The following is a 22,092-nucleotide window of genomic DNA, read 5'->3' on the forward strand; positions in this document are numbered from 1 at the left end:
TAGTGCAGTGAAAGGATAGGCAATTTTTTCTTTTCTCAATTTGCTGAACTTCTACCAGTCTGAGTTATTTTAGGCAATAACAAGGAAGTTGGGAAGCCATAGTACAACATAACTGGAGTGCATCTACTCTAGTGCTAGATGGTCCACCATAAAGCACTGAGAGTGGTTCTGATCTATTCACATACTGTATTTTTTGGAGTCTAAGATGCACCTTAGTTTTGGGGGAGGAAAATAGGGTGGGTGGGGAATCTGCCTACCAGGTATTCATCTGGCTAGCTTTCTTAGTCAGGACATTATTTTATCCTCTGGTTAGGGCTGAAAAAAACTTATTTGGAGTAACAATGAAAGAGCTTGCAAGCCAGTAAGAGCTGGGAATATCATTAGCACCTCGTTAGGGCTGGAAAGAAACTTATTCAGAGCAAGTAGAGCAATGAAAAAAGCCCGCAAAGACTTCAGGCTGGAAAAACATTCTTTGGAGAGAGTAACAATGAAAGAGCCTGCAAAGTAAGAGCTGGGAAGATCGTTAGCACCTGGTTAGGTTTGGGAAAAAAATTTCAAAAAAAGAGTTACATTTAGAGTTTAGAGTTTAGCTACATTTAGAGTATAAGACGCACCCAAATTTTTAGCCTCTTTTAGGGAGGAAAAAGGTATGTCTTATATACTGAAAAAAAAAGTAACTCCAATTTACAGGAAGTTCCGACCAAAGCACTTTTGGTATAAGTCCACTTTACTTCACACAGTTATTGAAAAGAAATAGATGTTATCCAGAGGATCACGCAGTCAATATGGTTCATATGCTTGAATGTTTTCTTCTTGTTGCAATATCCCCTATGTCTCCTCTAGACTATTGGGTAAACCACCAGAGCAGGAATGATTTGCTTTCGTTCATGTGGCATTTGAGTAGCCTGCTGGGGCTTCAAAGTAGGAGGAACCTGAACACATCCTGAATTATTATTATTATTATTTATTGGATTTGTATGCCGCCCCTCTCCGCAGACTCGGAGCGGCTAACAACAGTGGTAAAACAACATGAACAATCCAATTAATAAAAACAACTAAAAAACCCTTATTATAAAACCCCAAACATACACACAAACATACCATGCATAACTTGTAGTAGCCTAGGGGGAAAGGATAACTTAACTCCCCCATGCCTGGCGACAAAGGTGGGTCTTAAGTAATTTGCGAAAGACAAGGAGGGTGGGGGCTGTTCTAATCTCTGGGGGGAATTGGTTCCAGAGGGCCGGGGCCGCCACAGAGAAGGCTCTTCCCCTGGGGCCCGCCAAACGACATTGTTTTAAATATTTGATTGATTGCATCCGGTTGATCTTTGCTTATTGAATATCTTCCCGTGCATTCAAATTGAACATGTAATTGGAATGTCTCTGTAATTGTCCTCTCAAACCCTTTAGATGCCACGTGGTTTTCTTCTCCCACACATAGCAGAGACCATGTATAGATTAACACTACAGGCTTATGCTGGGAAAGATGCTTTTTCTTCTCACTATTACAGTCCTTGGGATCTTGTGTGCCAAATTAAATAAATAAAATATTCAGCTCCTTACTGGAAAGGAGGTGAACGGTAAATGGACCGACGATCCAATTCTATGATTAGATTGTGTCTTGGTCCTCATATCGAAGCAGAGGTTCTTTGTAGAGGAAGGCTTTCGTTTGCCAGCCGATGAAACAATAATTGATGAAATCTGAATGGTGTGACTTTTATTGATTTGTCATTCAACATCTTCAGTGCCGTGCCGGGAAGAATTCACCTTTACTCTAATTGGAAGCTAATGCAATTACTTTCAGATTAAATACACATTTCTGATTTCTCTCTTTCTCTCCCTGTCTCTCTCTCTCTCTCTCTCCGAATATGTATGTGTGGATGTTCTTAATGGCTAGACAAGGAATTTAATGTGGACCAAAGCTGTATCTTTGTGCAAAGGAAGTACCGTAGTGCATTCTGAATGTATTTTTACCACCAAACCCTGATTTGGAAAATCTATTGCTTGAGATTGCAATATGGCTAGGGAATGTGGAACTGGCAAAAGTGTGGTTGACTAACTCTTATTTTCTTTTAGTCACCTTTTTAGCAAAGCCCACTCTCCTTGAAAAATCCTGTTCAAAATGCCCAACAATATCTAAGCTCCTTCTAATGCTAATCAGCTAGTATCTTGGCCCCCCTCCCTCCCTAAGTAAGAAAAGCTAGCAATGTTTTTGTCCCTAAATAAATAAATAAAATAATAAAGAAAGAATAAAGAAAGAAAGAATAAAAACCTTTGTTCTGTGCTACAAAAAAACCTGTTTATGGATATTTTCTCCCTGTTCTTCATGTTTCAACCATGCAGGGTAAAATATACTTCTCTTTTTTTAAAGAAAACAACCCCACTTTCCCTAAAATGTACAGTAGCTCCTGGGACTTAGCAGGCAGGGAACGGCTCACAGTTAGACTCAATGCTTTTATTAATTGCAGTATAAAGTCTCATGATAGAAAGGACCAGATTGCATAAAGATTTACTTTAGCCATTTCAAATTTATGATGGCTGAAATGGAAGGAAGCAGTTAAAAAAAAATGCCTATATCAATCTAGACCAGAGCCATGACATGAAATGTCAATTAGGTGAGAACAGCCCCACCATCAACAAAGTCCTCTATAAATTGTGCCAGGTTTTTCTGCGTTTCTCTGTTTCAAGTGTGTGAAAAAGCAAGCAGTGGAGTTCCAGTTGGTCTAGCCTGGGGGTTGGCAACCTGTGGCTTTGCTGTCACCTGTTGGCATCCTTCTGCTGTGGCTCCCTGTCCCCTGTTGGCTCCACAATTGATAAGGCTTTCATTTAGGACAGGTAGAGGAAAAAGGAAGCCGTGCTAGGAGGAGACTCTATGGTGGGGAGAACTGGACTTCCGGTCAGTTCCAGAATTGAATGTGAGGCTTCTGGTTAGGATCGTTGTGGCTCTGTGAGTGTTTAGGGTTACCAACCCCTGTTCTAGCTCTAGAAATATGGGTTTAGCTCTAAAAATATACAAAGAAATATGATCCATCCCCTCTCCATATTGTCAGAATTTAATTTGATTTAATTTATTTGACTTCTATGCCGCCCAATCCTGTAGGACTCAGAACTGATTAAGCTTCTTGCGGGAAGAGCAATATGTCTTCAGAGAAGAAAACAAATAAAGTCCAGTTGTCTTTTAAAACAACAAAAACAAAACACACACACACACACACACACACTCCACCTTTCAGACAACCATGACCTGGATGGCTGAGAATCTCCATAGATTCAGATTCAATGCTTTGAATTGCATCTGGAAACTCCATACATTCATAACCAATGCTTTGAATTGCATCTGGAAACCAATCAGCAGCCAATTCAGTCCACGGAGTGCTGGAAAAACATGGGCATATCTGGGAAGGCCCATGACTGTTCATGTGGCTGAATTTTGCATGATTTGCAGTTTCCGAACACTCTTCAAAGGTAGCCCCATGTAGAGAGCGTTGCAGTAGTCGAACCTCGAGATGATAAGGGCATAAGCGACTGTGAGTAGAGACTCCCAGTCTCTACTTTTCCTCCCTCCCTCTCTCCTATTGATTAAATATTTTTCATTTTTCCCTATTTCTATGCAAATCAGATGTGTACATGTATGCTTATGGCTATGTAGAAGAATTCAGCTGTAGAATATTTCCATAGTTTGCCTCCTTGCTAGAATAACATCAACAAACAAACAGCTGGTGTTTAGTGACTGTCAGACCCAATTAAAAATATCAACCACTTATTTTTATTTGTGCTCAGTCTTACCAGGGGTATCCTTTAAAACACTAGACTCTGCCACTGCTTGTTCTAGCTCCGTTCACATTTTTCTTTTATACCTTAAAAAACTATTGATGCCAGAATCACCTCGGTTACTGCCCCTTTTTAAACCATCAATTTTTAATCTAAGACAATGCTGAGAAGCAGCAAGCCTCATCCGTAGTTATTTGAGCACTTAAATTCCAGATTGTGAAAGACTAGTCCATTGTAAAGCAGAAAGATGGGAAGATCAATGACTAGAGTTGTCCCATTACTTGGCTTGGAGTTTCAAAGAGGGAAAACCCATAAATCTTTGGCCCCAATTACAGCATTTGCTAATTGCAATTATTTACCGCTTCCCCCTCCCCTCTCTCACACATACGCACACACACTTATTTTCTGAGGTCTAGAGGAATGAAGGTATTTCCCTTGGTGGAAAGGTTATTTTAGCAATAAGAGACTGACGTTCAGTCTTATTTTATTTTTATTTATTTGTACAAATAAACATTAGATAGGTAATAATAAAAATATTGATAGAAGGCAGAAGAACAGGACAGGGACGGTAGGCACAATGGTGCGCTTATACACGTCTTAGGAAAGGGGAGAGGTCAATTGTAGATAATGTGGGCTTTTTTAAAATTTATTTATTGGATTGCTATTATTGTTTCTTGTTTTTCTGAACATGCTGTGAGCCACCCTGAGTTCTCAGAGAGGGTGGCATACAAATCCAAATAGATAGATAGATAGATAGATAGATAGATAGATAGATAGATAGATAGATAGATAGATAGATAGATTAGACAGATTAGATAGATAGATAGAGAGATAGAGAGATAGATAGATAGATTAGAGAGATAGATAGATAGATAGATAGATAGATAGATAGATAGATAGATAGATAGATACAGACAGACAGACAGACAGACAGAGAGACAGACAGACAGACAGACAGTCTAAAGTTAAAGGTTTTGGAGTTGTGAGTAGGAACCACAGAGTCAGGTAGAGCATTCGAGGCGTTGACTACTCTACTGCTGAAGTCGTATTTTTTGCAGTCTAGTTTGGAGCGGTTGACATTTAATTTAAATCTATTACATGCTCGTGTGTTTCCAGTGTCCTGTCTCTAAATGTTTTAAATAAAAGAAATAGAAACATATGAATATATGTACAGTCATAGATCCCAAAACTGGGGTAAAATTCAAAATGTGCAGTTTAAAAGTCTAGCTTTGAAGCAGAAAGGAAGGCTATCTAGATTTATGTTGGGTACCATTGTGGTTATCTAGTTGGAATTTTATTGCTATTGCTTTATTGTTTATTTTGTATTGATATTTTTGTTCGGTTGCTTTTAATCCTGTGTTCACTGTTCTGAATCACAGGGGTGATATGGCAAGATGAATTGATCCATCCATTCGATTTTAATCATCATTACTACAACAAAGAATGCGATCATTTTTGCAGAAAGTTCACAATTATTATTTAGTAGGAAGCATTCTAACTGCCTGTTGAGCTTAGTCCAGATAATTTACAATTAGAAAGAAGATGAGCTTGGCCCCCCAAGAATGATAAGTAAGGTCTTTCAGGAGTCCATGTATATTTGTTTCAACTTTGGAGTCTGAGCATATGCGTAAGAGTTCTTGATAGAGGATATTATTAAATCTTGCCATCAACTGAATCAAGGATGTGTAACTTATAACTCATTCTAAAACCATTTCTGCAAATTGGGAATACATTTGTTGCTGTCTGCTATGCCAATATAATTACAATATTTCTGCCTACCCTGGATTGAATTTAGATATCTGAAGACCTGTCTTGTCCCTATGGGATGGCCTGTTCCACTCATTTTGGCAGAAAAGACCTACTGTAGACTACATCAGCCAAATAATTTCAGCTGATGGGGTTCAAGAGAAGTATAATTTTTTTGGGGAGGGGGGACGCCAACAGAATACTCTACGCAACTAGACTTGCAATCCTAGATTTAGAACTAGGTTGCCATAAACACGACCTAAGCATAGACCATAAAATCATTTGCTACAACATCCTTCCTATCAATGATTACTTCAGCTTCAACCACAACAACACATGAGTATACAACAGATACAAACCTAAAGCAAACCTCTCTAAACTCGACCGCAGGAAATACGACTTTAGTAACTGAGTAGCTGATGTGTGGAACTCACTACCAGACTCTGTAGTATCATCACCTAACCCCCAAAACTTTACTCTTAGTCTATCCACTGTTGACCTCTCCCGATTCCTAAGAGGTCAGTAAGGAACGTGCATAAGTGCACCAGAGTGTCTTCCATCCCCTGTCCTCATGTTTCTCTCTTACTAGTTTCATGTATATAAATATTATATCTTTGTATACTACCAATAAGTACTTGACAAAATAAATAAATAAAATAAATCTTGCTGACAGTGTGAGACCCACCCCCATCCGTTTAGCTTTTTTCAAGAGCCTTAAAACCTGATTCTGCCAAGTGGATAGAGAAACTGTAGACTTGGTGGTTGGAGCAGTAATGGAGAAGGCACCAACTCCAGCTCTGAACCCATGTTTTTTAAAAATTCTGTATTTCATCTTTTAAATTTTTAATCTGTTTTTATATTAATAATGGTTTTTATGTCTCTGTTTTTATTATATTGTAACCCGCCCAGAATCACCCCAAACAATGATAAGATGGACAGTATATAAATTTAATAAACACAAAAAATAATTAAGGTTTATAGAACAGAAATATTTTATAGAACAGCTTGGCGTGAAAGCACCTTTCCTTAACATTTCAAAGCAGCCACCTCCTTTGGAAGACTTTTACATTTGCACAATGTATTTGCACCTACAGCTTTCCCCCTCCCCCCTTCACTGAAAGAATCTATGGTTATGTATTTTACTGGAGATAGAGTTTAGAGAAGCTATCCAAATCATTAAGGCTTTGCACACAGTTAGGGTATCTGTCTGTCCGTCCGTCCGTCCGTCCATCCATCCATCTACCCACCCACCCCCCACTCAACCATACCCACCCACCCATCCATCCATCCATCCATCCATCATCTTTCTGTCTGTCTTATCTGTCTGTCTGTCTATCTATCTATCTATCTATCTATCTATCTATCTATCTATCTATCTATCTATCTATCTATCTATCTATCTATCTATCTATCTATCTTCTATCCATCCATCCTCTATCCTCTATCTACATCTGTCTGTCTGTCTGTCTGTCTATCATCTATCACCTTCCTCCCCTCCCTCCCTCATAGAACAGAACAGAAATTTTATTGCAACACTCATTTTTGTTGTTGTTCTGGCTTTGCAGATTCATGGATATTAAAGAGAGCTCAGGAAAACTTGACTTCAACTTGCTTTCACCACTGAAGAAAGATTATTGGGCTATGCTGGCATACAATAGATCTAAGCTTTGCACTATTCTTCTATCAAATGAACTGAATCGTCGGCTTTCCCCCCAGGGAGTTACTTCAAATTCATTGCATCCTGGAAATTTGATCTACTCATCTCTTCATCACAACTGGTGGTTGTACACCCTCCTGTTTACACTGGCTCGACCTTTCACCAAGTCACTGGTAAGAGCATGATTTTTTTTCATGTTGATTGATTGAGAGATTGGCTCTTTTAGAAATTCTCTTTTACCTACTGCGTTTTCAACCACTCTTAAATTTGTTGATCTTGACCATTTATATAATGGTGGAATGGTGGCCCTTGTGGTCAAAAAAGGCTGCATCCCTTGATTGTTTAGGTTGGTCTTGGATAAAGTGTGTTTTCCAAGTCATGTGGTTTGGTTCTTTGTGTCATATGAATGAATATGACTTCCCTGCTGTGGTTCGGGATTTGAGAGAAATCAGAACTACATATTGTAACATGCTTAGGGGGGAAATTCAAGTAAAGTTGGGTTCCATTGAGAATTATAAAAAGAAATATTGACTTCTATATGAAAAATGATCAAGAAAGCTTAGAATATATTGTATTGGTGATTAATTCTACAGCACTTCCTTGATGTCTAAATTTAGGAGTTGATTGTTTGGCACAGTTCTGCTTTAGAATAAAATGTTGGCGTGGTAGGAGAGCAAATAAAGTATCTTGCGTTAAGGTTGAAAGAGCCTAGCAGATGTTTCAGCAAACTGAATTTTTAAATCTTTTGCATTAAGAAAGGATAGAAATCTGAGCTGGTTGGGTTACACTTCCTAATTCAGGGCACAACCAATGGTGGTGGTTGAGTTTTAACAGATGTGTTGTGTGCTATCTCTCTTCAAATGAATAGGAATATAATACTGGCACTATTGCAGAATTATAATGTATAATCATGGAGAAGAAAAAAATCCCATCCTATTGGCGAGTGATATGGTTTTTAGAAATTTTTAGAAGAAATAACAAAAATTGGTGGGATTTGACAGCTGTCTGATAACAATCCTTGATTTCTTATTTCTTTTGCAACATATATATGACTTTAGTTCAGTACAACTGGTTGTTGGCAAGATTTGAACTAACAGTGTTTAATAATCAGTTAGTGTGAAAGAAATGTACACATGATCCCAATTCCTAGGTGGTTTTGTTTTTTCTCTGTGGCTAAATTTCTGTGCGCTCTTTTTTAGCACTTTTAGTTATGCCTAGGAACTCTGGACAATAAACATGAAAATCTATTAAAATCTATTAAACTAGGTTTCAACTCAAGAAACTCAAAGGCATATTAGCTCATCAAACAAACTACATCCACAGCACTCTCCATCTATATCTGTACCTACGGGAAGATCTAGGATAGTGATGACGAACCTATGGCACCCGTTCCACAAGTGGCACGCGGAGCCATATCTGCTGGCATGCGAGCCATTGCCCTCGCTCAGCCCCAGGGCTCATGTGTGCACCACCCAGCTGATTTTCAGCTCACACGGACACTCTGGGAGGGCGTTTCCACCCTCTGGAGGGCCTTCTGCAGGACGAGGGAGGCAGTTTTTGTACTTCCCAGGCTCCAGGGAAGCCTCTGGAGCCTGGGTAGGGTGAAAAATGGGCCTACCGGGCTCACTGGAGATTGGGAAACAGGGAAGCGGGAGGGTCGTGCATGCATTCACGGGTCAGTATGGGGGGTCATGTGCACATGCGCAAGGGGGGTGCATGGGGGCATTGAATTATGGGTGTGGGCACATGCACCAAGGAAAAAAAGGTTCGCCATCATTGATCTAGGATTCTTCAGTCTTCCAGATAACCGGCAGGATTGGCACTTCATATATCTCAGGGTGGCTGTAAGGCGTGAAGAGGAGATATGTTTTTTGGAGCTCAGCAAAGTGACACTGTTTCAACAGTAGGCTCATTTGCCAGAACTAGTGAAGCATGAAACATTTTGTGAATTATTATTATTTTTAGATCTGAATGACAGATACAGGCAATCCTTGACTTGCAACCACTTTCCATTGCTGAGCAGGATGGTTGTTAAGTGAATTGCACCCAGTTTTCACATCTTTTTGTTAAGTGATTCACTGCAGTTGTTAAGTGAATCGTATAGTTATTAAGCAAATCTGGATTTCCTCGATGACTTTGCTTGTTTGAAGCTAACAAGCAAGGTTGAAAATGGCAATGACATGACCCTGAGATATGGCAACTGTTGTAAACAGATGCTGGTTGCCAAGCATCTGGATTTTGACCATGTGTCCATAGTGATGCTACAATGGTTATAAGTCTAAGGACTGGCTGTAAATCAGTTTTTCAGGGCTGTTGTAGCCAATGGTTTTAAGTCCAGGATTACCTGTATTTCTACCTTTGCCTTTTCCTCAAAATCTAATTAGCAAAGAGGAGTAAAAGTAAAACATTATAAATTATCTTGGGGAAGAAATACCAGACTTTCATATTCTGAACACCTTTAGTTTGGGGCAGTGGCGTCAAATGGGTGGCCCAAGGGCTGGATACATCACACGCAGGCCACACACAGCTCCGCAAATGGGAAGTATGTCGAGAAACGTCACCCGATGGCAATGTGACGCGGAGAGTTTGCCACCCGTGATTTAGGGTAAACTGGATTTCCTAGTTTGCTTTGGTTTGTGTGTTGCAATTCCTGGAGAATCCTAGATATGGGACAGCTGTCTAAAGAGATCCAGTTGCAGAGAAGACAAATTAACAGGGTAAGGATGAGTTGCTGCTCCATAAAAGTGTTGACATATAGCCCAAATCAACTCAAGTCAACTAAAAAGTGATTGTGCCTCCAGCTTCATAATTATGGAAAGTTTAGATGTTAAGCCTTTTTCCTTGGCATATGTATCTCAGATCTTAACCACTACAATGGTTTGTAGCATCAATAAAGATCTAGCGGGAATGACAGCAATGATAGTTATTTTCGTTTGAAGAGTATTGAACAGTATTAACTGAAATAAATAATTTTTGTATAATTCTATTAGCTTTAGGGAACTCATATTCAAACTTAGTGCTTCTGATTTTGACTTCTTTGTTCTGCTCAAATGGTTGAGCTAATTATATACAGCTATGCTGGTCAGTGACCAAAATAAAGATTTTGATTTGATTTGATATTCCGTAGTCCAAATAATCAAGGCAATCTTCAAGCAGCAGATGTTTCGGTTATTATACAAAATATGCTGGCTGACCCAAACTATTGTTATTTATTTATTTATTTATTTATTTATTTATTTATTTATTTATTTATTTATTTATTTTAAAAAAATACTAAGACGAGTTGAATTTAAAAAGACATAGCAACCTTGGAAAAACCCTTAACTCGTTTAAAAAACCCTAATCACTAAAGTGGTTTCAAGTCTTCGTTTTAGGTTGTCTTCAGTATGCCAACTCATACTGAACTAATAAAAGTTCCCCATTTCAAACAAAATGATTTATTTTGATTCTAAATAACTTGGGAATATGACTAGGAGTTGTGCATGAAACATCTAAGTGGGATCCTCGGCTTCTTGTGTTCCACAATAAATCAGAACAGAAGTGCAAATTCGGGTTTCTTCCCGTGTAAGTTTCGGAGATTTCTGGCGACGTTTCAACAAGTTCCCACTCGTCATCTTCAGGCTGGTGCTTCTGTCCTTGTTCTAGGGCGAACATATATATATATATGTCACATGTTTTTGCTGAATTTGAAAATTAAGGGAGACTAGGATAGATCTATTTCGGCCTTATTTTGGCCTCATCAGCTAGCCATACCCTCACTGGGACTTGAACCTGCAACCTTTGCCTTGTAAGGCAGAGAATTAACCTCTAGGCTACAGTATCCAATCCTTTCAGCTCTGTACCAGGGAAGGGTTACATTTTGTGTCGAATCACCCTCGTATATTGAAGGAACATCACAGCTCCTTTTTTGCCTCTTGGCCCAGGCCAGGGCCATTTCCAAGGCAGGGTGGTAATATTTTGCATGTCTATGTGACGTTTCGGTGAAATCACATTCACCATCATCAGGCTGAAGTTGTAAGCTTCGTGCTGCTGTAGATATAGTTTGTTTGCAACAAACATACATATATATATATATATATATATATATATATATATATATATATATATATGTTTTTTTCTTCTGTTGGATTTTAATTTTAAAAATTCAGCAAAAACATGTGATACACACGCACACATATTCCCTTTGCTGTCTTAAATTTGATAGAAAGTACAGATATTCAAATAAGGTAAGCTGTATTATTAGTCGTTCACGTCTGTCCGCACTCTTCTAGCTTAAAGAAAACAAGCCTGAATTTGCTTCTGAGAAAGTTGAAAAATGGGATTAACCAGGGTTTGGGGGAGGGGGAATGTTGGCTGGCCTCTTGTCATTGTCATTGTATATTATATTTTCATTGCTTTCCCATTTGACATATCTTCTCACTTGATGGGATTATGTTTATTGAGCCAGGAACACAACAGATAACTCACAGACGTTTGTGTGTAGGCATGTGCAATCCAGGGGTAGCTTCCGGTTTTCTTCAGAACCGTGAAGAAAACCAGTCACTTCTCTCAGTGGCGCATTGCGTAGATGTGTGCAGGTGCAGTGTTGAAAATACAGATCCTACACATGCGCAGAAGCAAAAAAACCCAAGATAGTGGTGCCTAGGGGTGCCGCCAAGAGGAGCTGGTTCAGGGGCATGGCGGGCCTGAGTCGCTGCCGATTCCAGTGACCCAGGCTCCCACTTTCCTACCAGTTCTATAGAACTGGCCTGAACTGGGAGGAACCCACCACTGGCACCATCGCTTCCCAGAGTTTCTAAAGTTAAAAAGTTGGTTCACTTAAAAGTTACTATGCCGTTTCCGTACTTAGTATTTCCATTTTTATTTTCGTCCTGATTCCTCCTGTTTCTTGTTGGTATCTTCCCCCAAGAGAGGTTTGTGTTCTTTCTCGCTTCAACACAAGTTACCGATATTGAGTAAGTTTCAAATACTTAAGGCTTACGTTTATATACCCTCCAGCTCAATTCTTTTTTATATATACAAAAAGGTATATTGCTTATTCTTTTGCCTGTAGTTTGTATCATATGTTTGCAAAAAAGAGTCTGGAAAAGATAATCAGTTGCTGAAATGGAAAACAAACAATTCTTTCTTAAGAAAGAAAGGGGGCAATGTTTATATTTATAATAAACCAATTTCATTTTCTTTATGACATGTTATATTTGTTCAGTAAATACTTTAATTTTGTTTGCAAAGCTTACAAGTCTTGATACTGACACCCAAAGCACAGACTTTTGCAAAAAAAACAACCCCAGACTTTTGCAAAGATGCTCTTTAATTTTAAACATTTGCGCCTTAGATAAGCAATAGTAGATCTCAAAACTTGAAGCCAATAATTTCTCTCCCCCGTAAAATTTGCCTGCCATAAATGACATTAAATATTGAAACTAAACCCTACCATAGAATTATAAAATATTTTTTGTTCCAAATTGTCAGATTCATGAAAAACATGATGTCGATGAAGAACAAAGTTATGTCAAATTTCTAGTGGGGAAAAAAAGGGAAGGAACTAAATCACCCAACCAGTTTTATTTACTTGTTTTTAGAGGATTTGATAGAAAAAAATCAAATGGTATAATTTCTCCTCTAGGTAACAACTTCTCTAATATAACATTCTTGCCTCCATTGTTGGCTGTTGCTCAAAAAATGTCTAGAATATGAGTCATAGAGAAAGTATTTCCCATGAGCATGATTTGGACATGATTTGTTAGTTTGTGCTATAATTAAACCATAATATCACATATGTTGTATAAGAATTTAGTTTACTTGTGTAAGAATTTATGCAACATTGTTAGTTATACAATACAGTACTGCTATGGTTTCCTTCAATTTTGCATCATCAATTGATTAGAGATTGGAAAATTCAAAGTTTAGAAAATGAAACCTACCCCAAAAAATGTGTTGGAGAAAGCAAACAATATTTTTTTAATCTCTCCTGCATTCGAAATTTTGTGAGGAAAAGCAAAGAAAATACCACCTGCTTTTCTTTATAATGTCCTCTCATTGGACCTTAACTTTCTGCCACCAAGAAGTATGTGTGTGTGTGTGTGTGTGTGTGTTAGCTTTATAATATTATAATATTTTTAATTCATTGTTAAAGTGACCTTACATTAAAATGGGTATTAATGAGATTCATTCTTTATTGGAATAAGAATAATTGTGCTTGACCAATGAAACAAATGGTTAAATAAAGGTAATGATAATTATTAATTAAATAATACTTGTTTTCTTTTAAAAATAGGCAGTAGTATCATAATTTTGCAGATATTCAAAATTTATTAAAGTTTGCTACCCATTGCTTTCAGTGACACACCACCGTCTTCTTAATAGCACTACCACTTAGACTTATACAGTGATACCTTGTCTTACAAACTTAATTGGTTCTGGGACGAGGTTCTTAAGGTGAAAAGTTTGTAAGATAAAACAATGTTTTCCATAGGAATCAATGGAAAAGCAATTAATGTGTGCAAGCCCAAACTTCACCTCTTTTGCCAGCCGAAGTGCCCGTTTTTGCACTGCTGGGATTCCCCTGAGGCTCCCCTCCATGGGAAACCCCGCCTCCAGACTTCTGTGTTTTTGCGATGCTGCAGGGGAATCCCAGCATCGCAAAAATGAGCGCTTCATTGGCAATAAAAGTCTGGAGGTGGGGTTTCCCAGCGAAGGGAGCATCAGTGAAATTGCAGCATCGCAAAAACACCGAAGTCCTCGAAACCCCACCTCCGGACCTCTGTGTTTTTGTGATGCTGCGATTTCACTGAGGCTTCCCTCGCTGGGAAACCCCACCTCTGGACTTCCGTTGCCAGCAAAGCACTCGTTTTTGCAATGCTGGGATTCCCCTGATGGGATTCCCCTGCAGTATCGCAGAAGCACAGAACTTTGGAGGTGGGGTTTTCCATGGAGGGGAGCCTCAGGAGAATCCCAGCAGCGCAAAAACAGGAGCTTCGCAGGCAATGGAAGTCCGGAGGCAGGGCATCCCAGCGGTGGCGGTGTGTTTGTAAGGTGAAAATAGTTTGTAAGAAGAGGCAAAAAAAATCTTAAACCCCAGGTTTGTATCTTGAAAAGTTTGTATGATGAGGCGTTTGTAAGACGAGGTATCACTGTATACTGCTTTACAGTTTCTCAAAGTCTGCTTTGTGCAGAGATATATTTTTTTTTTACTACTTCCTGACTTCTAGATATGGCCTTTTTCCTTACGGTGGTCTTTATTTCTTCCCCTGCCATTTTTGAAAAACTGCAATGCCACTTAAAACCTTTCCCCAATCAGTTTGGTGCGATAGCTTCTCTTTAATCATTTACATTCTGGGGAAAGTCAAATATTCCATGAGAAGCCAAAGTAATGTAGCCGAATGTATACTGTTTGTGCAGCTGGATATTTTATTTATTTGAAGTATTGAAAGAAGTCTCCTCTGACTTTGCTAGGAGAGGGGTGGGGGAAAGATAGTGAATAAACAGTAAGAAGGGCCAAGTAATCTGAGCCAGAGAGTTGCTTCTTTTAGAGCAAAGCCTTGACAAAATATTTTCCATGTTCCAGAATAGAAGCAGAAAAGCTCAAAAGCTTTATAATGTTCTTTACAGTATTGCTGGGATTGGGTTTTCCCTTTTTTTTCCTTTATTTTTTTGCACTTTGGCTGTTCTTTAAATGCAAGTAATTACAAAAGTGAAACGACTGTCCTGTTACATTTTATTCATAACATTGTGCTTTGCACAAGTATAATGAATACATGGCGTTTAAATAAGTTAAATAAGTTAAGAGCCACGGTGACATAGTGGTTAGAGTGCGGTACTGTAGGCTACTTCTGCTGCCTGCCAGCTGCCTGCAATTTAGCACTTCTAATCTCACCAGGCTCAAGGTTGACTCAGCCTTCCATCCTTCTGAGGTGGGTAAAATGAGGACCAAATTCTTGGGGGCAATATGCTGACTCTGCAAACTGCTTAGAGAGGCTGTAAAGCTCTGTGAAGCAGTGTATAAGTCTAAGTGCTATTGCTATTTTTTCCTTTTGGGATGTGGTGGTCATGTTATTTTATGACTACAGTACTGCCTTGCAATGCTTAAGTAACCCACCTCATAGGGATCTCAGTATGGTCTTTAAGGACCTTCTTGATGTTTCTCAGAGGCACTGTGACTATTATTGTGAAAACTGTAGGCATGTAAACTGTAGCCACAGAAGCTCTGGATTGACTATATATTTCAGCAATCATTTACCAATGTTGTTGGCTTCTCAACTAAATTAGATTAGATTAGATTTATTGGATTTATATGCCACCCCTCCCCGTAGACTCGGGGCAGCTCACAACAATGGTAAAAAACAATACATAGTAACAAATCTAATATTTAGCAATCTAAATTACAGTTTTAGGTTAAAAAATCCAAAAGAAACCCCAATATATAAAAAAGAAGCACACAGTCGAATCATACATAGAAACTACATGGGCAAGGGGGAGATGTTTCAATTCCCCCATGCCTGATGGCAGAGGTGGGTTTTAAGGAGTTTCCGAAAGGCAAGGAGGGTGGGGGCAATCCTAATCTCTGGGGGGAGCTGGTTCCAGAGGGTTGGAGCCACCACAGAGAAGGCTTTTCTCCTGGGTCCTGCCAGACAACATTGTTTAGTCGACGGGACACGGAGAAGGCCCACTCTGTGGGACCTAACCGGTCGCTGGGATTCGTGCGGCAGAAGGCGGCCCTGGAGATATTCTGGTCCGATGCCATGTAGGGCTTTATAGTTCATAACCAACACTTTGAATTGTGACCAGAAACTGATCGACAACCAGTGCAGACTGCGGAGTGTTGGAGTAACATGGGCATACTTAGAGAAGCCCATGATTGCTCTCGCAGCTGCATTCTGCACGATCTGAAGTTTCCGAACATTCCTCAAAGGTAGCCCCATGTAGAGAGCATTACAGTACTGTAGTCGAGCCTTGAGGTGATGAGGGCATGAGTGACTGTGAGCCGTGAGTCCCGATCCAGATAGGGCCGCAACTGGTGCACCAGGTGAACCTGGGCAAATGCCCCCCTCGCCACAGCTGGAAGAATTCCTAGATTGCTCAGCATTTCCTTTTTTAAAAAAAGTATTTTTATTAAAGATTAGAGTACAGTTATAATACAAATTAAAAAGTGAAAGAATAAAAAGGTAGGAAGCATAACAAAGAAAAACAAAGGGAGAAAAGAAAGAAAAAATATAGTAAAAGAAAAAAATGGAATATATAAAGAAGTGACTTCCCTTTCATGACAACATACAAACAATTTTAGTAACTTATCACCTTCTTAGCAACAATGGTCTCTTTCCCCCACATGCTGTCTGTTATCTGGAAACAAATATTCATCATTTCAAGATTGATTTCAGAAAAAATCCATTAAGAGTTAGCTGATTTAACTTTGATCAAGTAAATCAACTTTATAGTCCTTCCTTTTATTTCTAACAATCTTGATCTTTAGCATCTATTGTCTTACAGTCTGTTGGTGAGGAACAGCTGTCTTCAGCACTAGTGGGTCATTTAAATTCCTCTCCCAAAATGTCCCAAAAGCAGTTATTAAAAAGTGAATCTACTTGCTATCTTTTCAGCTCTGCTTTTGAACCATCTTCATTCACCATTTCTTCTCCAGTAGGTCACAGAGTGGTCCTGATTGATTTCCTTAAATATGAAGAGGCCAAAGACTCGCTGCACTTAAGTCTTCTTGTTGGACTTAAGTAGAATACAATTATATGTGAAGGTTGTGAAAGCTACATGATAACATTATCTTTCTGCTGACTGTAATTGACATCCTTGATGCTAGTTTTAAACATATTGAGGTACACTGTATTTTGAAGCAAGGGCATTATTTTAACTTAGATAATTTTGGTACACAACATATTGTCATGAAATAATCTTTTGCAGTAAATATAATATACCGCTTAGTTCCTACAGATATTTGTATGAATTTATCTCAAAGTATTTGCTGTATGTGGTGGAATGATTGATCCTACTCAATTTTTCTGGTTCCTTTCATGGAGAAAAGGGAATAAATATTAATAAATTGATCACCTAGGACTCAATATAAAAATACACATTTATCTAGCCCAGTTCTTATTTAATTATTATGGAAATAAAGATGGAGAAATAGAGAGGGAAAACCCCCCACTATGTTTGAATGTTGCATTTATACCTTTACCGTCCAAGTGTATTTATGCCTCTGGAGATTTTTATCAATGAAAGAGGGAGGCACCATGCAAAATTTTATTTCCTGTTTGCAGAGGTAAATAGATATGATAAATCATCTCAATCTCTGGCTGGATATCAGGATGATAAATATAAAAAGCATAGTCATGTTCCATCCATAATTTTAGCGACACCATATTTTTGCAGTTTCTTAATATCAATACTGATATGCGCAACTCTTCAGTGTGTCAGAAATCCATATTACAGCACTTGAAGAATTATATTAATTGGAGAAACATTATTTCTACAGCTGCTACTTGACAGGAATTATAATATTGGAAAAAGCTCTACTAGGGAAGAGATAAATATAAGCCCTTGATGATAAAAGACATTTCAAATGGGCCATTTTTGATGCGTAGAAAGACTTGTTCATGTAGAAAATAGATTTTTTTTTGTTATTCTGCATGTACAAAGTTTGCCTGAAAAGAACTGTTGGTTTTTGAAGCAGAACTTTTCAGATGGAGTCCTTATTCTCCCTTATTGAAGAGAAGGGAAAGGGAAAGGAGGGGAGGGGAAGAAAGGAGAGAAGAAAAGAAGGAAAGGAGAGGGGAGGGGAGGGGAGGAGAGGGAAAAGGGCGGAGGGGAGGAGAAAAGTGAGGAAAAGGAGGGGAGGGGAGCAAAATTAGTAAAGTCAATTGAGAACTTCTATTAAGCTCAGGTGAGAAGAAATGTATGATGAATCTGGAGGAAAAAATAAAGAGACTTCTCTTAGTTGTTCTTAATTTTGTAGTTCTAGTTTTCTTTATCTTGTTACTATTTAGTTATTATTCAGCTCTTGCTGCTTCATTTTTCTGGACAAATTACTATCCCTGAGAATTTATATAAAGTGATTGCTCTATGGCAATAGTTCTCAGCCAAATGTGCAACAGATGGACTCGATAATCTGTGTTGAAGTTTGTAAATTTCTGAATTTACAAACATTTCCAGTGATTTACAAACAGCAATACTAGCCATGGAAACAATACAGTATTTCTTCGTCCACTGTGGGAACTAGGTTTTGACAGTGATTGGTGAGAATTAAAATATATAAAGGTAAGAGCCACTGGTTTAATGGCATGCCAGAAATAACGCTGTTAGCTGCCCCAAGTCTCCGGAGAGGGGCGGCATACAAATCCAATAAATAAATAAATGAATGAATGAATGAATGAATGAATGAATACATACATACATACATACATACATACATACATACATACATACATACATACATAAATACATAAATAAATGAATAAATAAATATTCCTTTGGTTTTTTTAAGGTAAGGTAGCATTGTTATAACGCTTAACACTTTTCTAATTCCAATCGACATCATTATTACTATTTGTCTAGAGTAGGGGTAGGCAAAGTTGGCTCTTCTATGACATGTGGACTTCAACTCCCAGAATTCCTGAGCTAGCATGATTGGCTCAGGAATTCTGGGAGTTGAAGTCCACAAGTCATAGAAGAGCCAACTTTGCCTATCCCAGGTCTAGAACCATGATGGCAAATCTATGGCATGCGTAGCCTTATCTGCCAGCATGAGAGCTGTTGCCCTAGCTCAGATCCAGTGTGTATGTGTGTGCCAGTCAGTTTATTTTTGGCTCGCGAAGAGGCTCTGGCAGGGTGTTTTCGGCCTCGGGGGGGGGGAGATGTTTTTGCCCTCCCCATGCTCGAAGACTGGGGCGGGCGAAAAAGGGGACTATTGGGCCCCCTGGAAGTCGGGAAACAGGCTGTTTCTGGCCTCCAGGGGGGCTTTGAGAGGACAGAGAGGCTGATTTTGGCCTCCCTGGGCTCCAGGAAAGCTTCTGGAGTCTGGGGAGGGTGAAAAACCAGCCTACTGGTTTTTCACTCTCCCCAGTCGGGAAGTCGGGAAATGGGGGATCGGGAGGGCCATGTGCGCAGGCATGGAGATTGGGGCAGCAAGGGATGGTCAAGCATGGGGGCGTGGCACATGGGGGCATTGAATTAGGGTGTGGGCACACATGCACACAAGATAGTGTGCACATGCGTGCTTTCGGCACCCAAGGAAAAAAAAAGATTTGCCATCGCTGGTCTAGAGAAAACATTTTAAATATCCAAAGAAGGCACATTCTTATACGCAACAGCTTTCACAGGCGATAGAGAATGGCACATATTCACTGCTCCTTGTTTGAAAGCCAAGGTTGGCTCCTGAGCCGATACGATATACCGTCTGGTATGTGATAAGTAAAACAGCTTTTAGTTTGGACAAAGCTCAACTTTGTAATCTGTCGGTCTTGATTAAGTTAAGGAAAGTGTTCGAGCAAATAATTATATGTACAGGCTAAGCAGACAGGAAACAAGATAGCTTCATAGATTTTAAATTATAGAAAACCTCATAGAGACACATTTGCGCCTGAATGTTCTTGAGTTTTGCTTAATGTTGACATTATTCCATGCTGCCGAATTCCCTCCATTCCCTCCCCCTTCTCCCCCCCCCTTTCTTTTTATTTTATTCTTTATTCTGTGATATTTCCTTCTGGTCTTGGGAGACTTGTACTTCTCTGCCAGCTTTGACTAACTGGCCATGTTTCAGCGCCAAATGTCAAGAGTAAACAGATGAAAGTGTGTGTTATATTTTTACTTTGTTGTCAGATGCTATTGGTTTGTCATTTTCCGAGAGTTGCATTTATCGCAACAAACGCTCTTACCACCACAGCTCTGCTTCTGTACACTTTCATCAAAACTATTCTCTCGAGGTCAAGTAAATGAATTATCAAGTTCTCCCCCCTTTCCCGTTATCCATTGAAAAGATTTTGCTGCTGACACTTTAGAGCAAAACCAGTTATTCTTTTGTTTGTTTGCAGTAGAACAAAGCCACCAGATCATAATGTTAACTGTCATTCCCTTTTTTTTTAAAAGAAGACAAAGGCTGCTGAGTTAGGACTGGAAGACTAGAAAATAATATACCACATGGGACTTGGCATTTAATGTCCTGCTGCTTGCAAAACAATGCAAATTAAATTATGATTAATTATTAAATTATGTACTGGTCAGGGCAAGCTAAATTTTAAAGCTGAGATCACTCCATTCCACGTTTCATGTTAGGAGATGTGCGTTTATACAGTCACACTAGCCGGTACGCACGGAATTTGTTCAAAAATACTTCTTCCTTGTTTTATGCATAGTTTATTGAACCAAGGTTGCACACTACTCGATGTGGCAGGTTACTGCTAATAGCAGGAACTTCCCCCTCCCATTCCATATACCAGGGCTATGGCTTGGTGGGCATGGCAGGGGAAGGATATTGCAAAATCCCCATTCCCTTCCCACTCTGGGACCAGACAGAGGTGTTATTTGCTGGTTTTCTGAACTGCTCAAAATTTCCGCTACCAGTTCTTCAGAACCGATGAGAACCTGCTGGATTTCACCCCTGGCTAATAGGGCCAGAAAAGTATTTTCAAATTTCAGTTATTGAGCAAGTATAAGGATATGGGTGGGCGGTGGGTGATTCCGACTGATGCTGCAGCCTGAAAACATTTTCCTCCCTATTCCAAAAACGGGGCATGAGGAGGCAAAAAAGAGTTTCCCGTTTCAGGCAGTAGGTGGTTCCGGCCAGCACAGCAGCCCCCAAAATACTTTAATCCTCGATTCCAAAATTGGGGCGTGCAACCGCTGCTGCCTGCCACACGACCTCCGCTTTTGGAATGGGAGGGGGAAGTGATGGACTTGAGCGTACAAAGCTTGAAATAGTAATCAAAGTATTGAAATAACTTGGATCTTCCGGCACAAACTGCCCAGCAGTTCAGTGCACATCACCACCAAAAGCAATGAATAAAAAACTCCAAATCAAGCTTTCACGATTTGAGGAATCAGGTGGGAGAATCACGAATCTCTGTGGCTCTTGTGTCGCTTGGGAGTTGTTCCCTGCTAAGCCAGGCTTTCAATGCTTAGGACTATAGGTAGGAAGATGAGGGTGGGGGTGTCTCGAGAATGGAGCCTTCAGTGCCAAGTCCCTCTTCTGCCCCCTTGAAAATCATCCCCCACCTCACTCGCTCCATTTCAATGCCCAGAATTGTTTTTGTCTTATTTTGCTCCCACAAAATTAAAGTGCGTCTTATACAGGTGGGGGTTCCACTTCCCGGCCGCTATTAGTATACTCTTCTGGACCGCCATGGGTACGAGCGTGCCCATCACAATGAGATTTGGCTTCTGTGCATGCGCAGCAACGGGGAATCTTGTGCGAGGACGCTCTCACGCGGGAGATTTCACCTTATTTTTGGCTATTTGCTTCCGCGCATGTGCAGAAGCAAAAAAATGCTGAAAATCGGTGAAATCTCATTTGCGAGAGCATTCTAGCACTCTTCGCTTGTTGTGCATGCACAAAAGTCAAATCTCACACGTGCACACATGTGCATGCATTGGGGGCGCGGAGATGCATGCACATCTCCATATCCACTACCCGATCCCCGATCCCAGCCTTTTCGGCTGCAACCCGTTACTGGTCTTATACTCCCCAAAATACGGTTTGCTATTCCCTCCACTAAATCCACCCCAAGCACAAGAATGTGGCAGCATGGAAGCTTCTGATACTAATATGATTTCCAAAGCAGACTGAATGAATGAATGAATGAATGAATGAATGAATGAATGAATGAATGAATGAATGAATGAATGGATATTTCATCACCAAAGAATGTTCCTTATGTCAGCAAACGAAGTTGGAGAGAATGCAATGTTTGGTAAAAT

General features: G+C 39.6%; 1 protein-coding gene across 12 annotated transcripts in view; it reads left to right on the top strand.

Moving 5' to 3' along the window:
- WWOX (WW domain containing oxidoreductase) overlaps window positions 1–22,092 on the top strand; it is a 760,885-nt gene that overhangs the window by 171,717 nt on the left and 567,076 nt on the right. For 11 of the 12 annotated variants that reach the window (XM_070760427.1, XM_070760429.1, XM_070760430.1 and 8 more), the window contains exon 8: window positions 7,085–7,349. In XM_070760427.1, coding sequence (XP_070616528.1) covers window positions 7,085–7,349 — 265 coding nt within the window. Of the gene's footprint in view, window positions 1–7,084; window positions 7,350–16,813; window positions 18,126–22,092 lie in introns of those variants that run through there. The other variant, XM_070760438.1, reaches the window with a different exon arrangement.

This window comes from Erythrolamprus reginae, chromosome 9, assembly GCF_031021105.1.
Source record: "Erythrolamprus reginae isolate rEryReg1 chromosome 9, rEryReg1.hap1, whole genome shotgun sequence".
Lineage (NCBI taxonomy): Eukaryota > Metazoa > Chordata > Lepidosauria > Squamata > Dipsadidae > Erythrolamprus > Erythrolamprus reginae.